At 32.7% G+C, this 3,553-nt stretch overlaps 1 protein-coding gene across 1 annotated transcript; it reads right to left on the bottom strand.

Annotated features, from left to right (window-relative positions):
• Nucleotides 1–1,616: 1,616 nt before the first annotated feature.
• LOC145032660 (uncharacterized) lies at nucleotides 1,617–3,229 on the bottom strand. The gene is made up of 3 exons (XM_078981554.1): nucleotides 2,947–3,229; nucleotides 2,671–2,800; nucleotides 1,617–2,531 (listed from the first exon to the last, which is right to left on the bottom strand). Exons 1-3 carry the CDS (start codon nucleotides 3,080–3,082, stop codon nucleotides 1,823–1,825), a joined length of 975 nt encoding a protein of 324 aa, XP_078837680.1. The 5' UTR covers nucleotides 3,083–3,229; the 3' UTR covers nucleotides 1,617–1,822.
• Nucleotides 3,230–3,553: the final 324 nt, after the last annotated feature.

The raw sequence follows: 3,553 nt of genomic DNA, 5'->3' as shown, positions 1-3,553 counted from the left end.
AACAAGGTCCCATTGTACAATTATTTTGGAGATGATAATATGAATGGATAAAATACAATAGAGATTTTATTTAGTTCTTCTTTTCACACATGCAAGAAAAACAACAAAATAAAGACAGTTTTATAGATTGCATCTATCACCTACATAATTTCTCCATAAATGACTAGAGCTCTCATTTGCTACATTTTATTGCTAGCTTTATTTCTACCTTTATAGCCATTATTTATTTTGTAGGTTAGAAGAACAAGAAATAGAAGCATAATAATCAAGGGTCTTATGTCTACCTTCTCAAATAGTGGAGGGTTCAACTTCGATCCCATAACAAATTTCTCCATAGTATCATGCAAGTTTATTTGTTTTGCTAACAAGGATTGCCTAAGGTATGATATAAATACATTGTCGTAAGGTATTTGCATTGTGAAAGCACCACGAATTTGAATACGAATTAATATAGTCAGTTTTCAACAAACATAAACAAAAGGTCTTAGACACATGAAATCCATTATTCCAACACAGCACACACACAAACCCTAATTTGGTTTATTAGGTGCAACCTCTTTTGACATTTTTGCACTCCACAAGAAAAGACATTCCCAAAAGGCATTTTTCTTCCATAAAAGCTTTAGAACCTTTTGGTTCATCTCTAGAATAAACTTTTAATTATAGCTGGCACAGACCAATCTAATCTTTTTTTAATTCCACAAGCAGACAAAATTCTTTAAAAGGTCAATGCATTCATCTTTAAAATCTATTTTCTAGGCTAGAAACTCATATACCCATGATTTATGCACCTTTATTTTATTATACTCTAATCAAACAATTATCTTGAAGTTCTTAGACTCCATCTCTAGCAGCTTATATGCTGGCTTTCTTTATGTCAATTTTTTAAATCTTTGTTCCCCAAGTTGGATTTTTCTACTCAAGATTTTTGTTTTTATGTGGGTATCATAGTCAGTGAAGGTTGGCTAATTCACATGTATAACTAAATAGTTTAATCATAATAATATAATTAATTAATTATCCAATTAAAATTTTATAAAATTACTACAAATACGCGTGATAACTTCTTGTATCACAGTGTTTAAGGGCATGCTAGATGAGCGTCTTTATTGCAATCCATGTTTGACGATCGAAAACTGTATATAGCTCCGGATCAACGTCAACTTATTTATTATTATTTTTTGAACGGAAAGGAACGTCAACTTATTTAAACCAAGTTCACAAACTTTTTTTTTGGGGTTGATCATTTGTAAATTAATTATTATGTGGCTGAGATGTGGTTATTGGGTAATGCCAGTAATTTTTAATTCTTTAAGAAATGTTTTCTCGAGACGACTGCGATTAGGTTGAAGATCAACCCAGTTAAAAGATACAATTATATAAATGACCAAGCTCGATAATATTCACGATTTAATTTATTTATAAGAGAAAAAATTAGCAAAATTATCAATCACAAATCGAAGAACGTTAAATAAAAAACATACCAAATATTACTCTGTTAGTTCGCGTATATATAAGTTTTACAATGTGGTTTAATAGGCTATGTAGTTTTGACATGATGCATGCGCAGTTGACACTAAATCTGAAATTTTTTGAAATGCTAAAAAAGAAAGAACTGAACAAAAGAAACGATTTTTACCATTTTTACTGCCCTAAGAGAATAATATTAAAAACAAAAGGAATAAAAGTGGGAAAAACCCCACAAAGTTTTCACAAACCCATACTTCCCTAGCTAGTAGTACTTGAGATGATGATGTTGAGGAAGATCATGATGATGACAATGATGACGAAAGTTCATCTTCCATAGTTGGTGCATTAATGATTAGTAGTACATACTTTTTTCTACTTTGGTTTCATCAACAAAAAAGTTGAGATTGTTGTCAATGTTACTGGTGCTAATGAGCTGTTTGAACTCCTCAAGACTGGAATCTAATGAAGAATCCTCATAATACCCTTTTTCCTTATCATAATGCCCACCAAATTCCTTGTAAGAATCACTCAAGTTGTTACGATGATTATCATACACACCAACAGTACTACGATACTCATAATGGCAGCTCCCATCGGAATTAGAACTGCAACTAGCTTGATCACCTCCAAAGAAGACAAGGGTAGAACTGTCTTTTACCCCCTGCTGGTAAGTCTCCGCGGAAACCAAACCGAGAAATCCATGATCTTGTGATTGGAGAGCTGGATGTTGACGATTAGCAGCATTAATTCTAGGGCTAGATGGGATAGATAAGGTTTGATCATGGTAGCTAGAAGTATTTGTACTGTACAAATATGATGGAGACGATGATATTGATGATGATAATGGAGCATTAACATTGATATTACAATTTTGAAAAATCGATTTTGATGGGTAGCTGTAGTTTGTTGAAGAACTGAAAGATTGAAGATGTTGAAGAGGTTTTCTAAGTTCGGGTAGGGTGATTAAGCTGTTCATCATCTTCTTCTTCAGCTTTGTGTTCCAGTAGTTCTTGATATCATTGTCTGTTCTTCCTGGTAACTGTGCTGCCATTATTGACCACCTGCACATTAAAGTTATTCAAACTTCTAGATTTCTGCATATATATTCACATCTGAGATATCTTGACAAAAATCTCCATTTTTGCTTCCTAAATACCATAAAATCGACCTTAATACAGAATCTTGAAAGAGAAAATGTACCTGCTACCAATGCTAGCATAGAGGGCACAGATAACTTTATCTTCATCATCAGAAAATTCGCCATGTTTAATGTTTGGTCTCAGATAGTTCAACCATCTCAATCTGCAGCTCTTTCCACATCGTCTAAGGCCTGTGTAGGTTTCCAAGTCAAGAAACATGTTAAAGTAACAACACAAAGGTGATCATGTGTGGATTCGAGTGACCTTAAATTAAAAAAAGTATCGTTTTAGAAACTCCTTGCTTATAAATACAAAGATTAGCGATTTGAATTAATACCTGCTTTTTGTGGGAGAGCGATCCAGTTGCCACCAGTGCCATGCGTTTCTATGTAGTCTTTAAGCTTTCTATCTTCTTCAGGTGACCATGGCCCTTTCTTCACGTTTGCCTTGTCACAACATGGAGCCCTTCCCATGTCTCTCTATGTGTTTCTCTTTTTCTTGCTTTTAACTTTGTGTTCGTAAAATGAGATGGAGAAAAGGGATTGAAAGTTGTGGGGGAAATGAAGGTTGGATTTATTAAGAAGACGACCTGAGAAATCAACTGTTTTGTTCTATTCAAAGAGAGGGGGAGAGAGATATAGAGGTACAGAAGTCAAAAGACAAGTACTTTATTAATTCACAATAGGCAGTTTTTTTCTCATCAAATATTTAAACCGTGCCTTTATAAACAATCAAGCATAAATTTACAAAATATATGTCATTCAAACTTATTAAATATCAAGAAGTGATTAATGACATAAATTTATAAATTTATGTCATGCAAACCATTTGTATTTAAATAAAAACGAAAAATAATTAATGTAATAAGGACCAGTTCTTCGTAAGATCTTAGTTTTTTTTAGTTGTTTTTTAACGTTTATATAATTAATTATAAAATATAATAT

The sequence above is a fragment of the Lactuca saligna genome, chromosome 2 (genome assembly GCF_052625555.1).
Source record: "Lactuca saligna cultivar CGN05327 chromosome 2, ASM5262555v1, whole genome shotgun sequence".
Classification (NCBI taxonomy): Eukaryota; Viridiplantae; Streptophyta; class Magnoliopsida; order Asterales; family Asteraceae; genus Lactuca; species Lactuca saligna.
This window is presented reverse-complemented; position numbering and strand designations above follow the sequence as displayed.

What these genes read in the sequence shown, in the direction of transcription:
- LOC145032660 (XM_078981554.1), bottom strand. Translation starts at nt 3,082, where the DNA reads ATGGGAAGGGCTCCATGTTGTGACAAGGCAAACGTGAAGAAAGGGCCA. An exon ending in CGCTCTCCCACAAAAAGCAG is followed by an intron (nt 2,801 to 2,946) that starts GTATTAATTCAA and finishes AAACCTACACAG; the next exon opens with GCCTTAGACGATGTGGAAAG. An exon ending in TATGCTAGCATTGGTAGCAG is followed by an intron (nt 2,532 to 2,670) that starts GTACATTTTCTC and finishes TTTAATGTGCAG; the next exon opens with GTGGTCAATAATGGCAGCAC.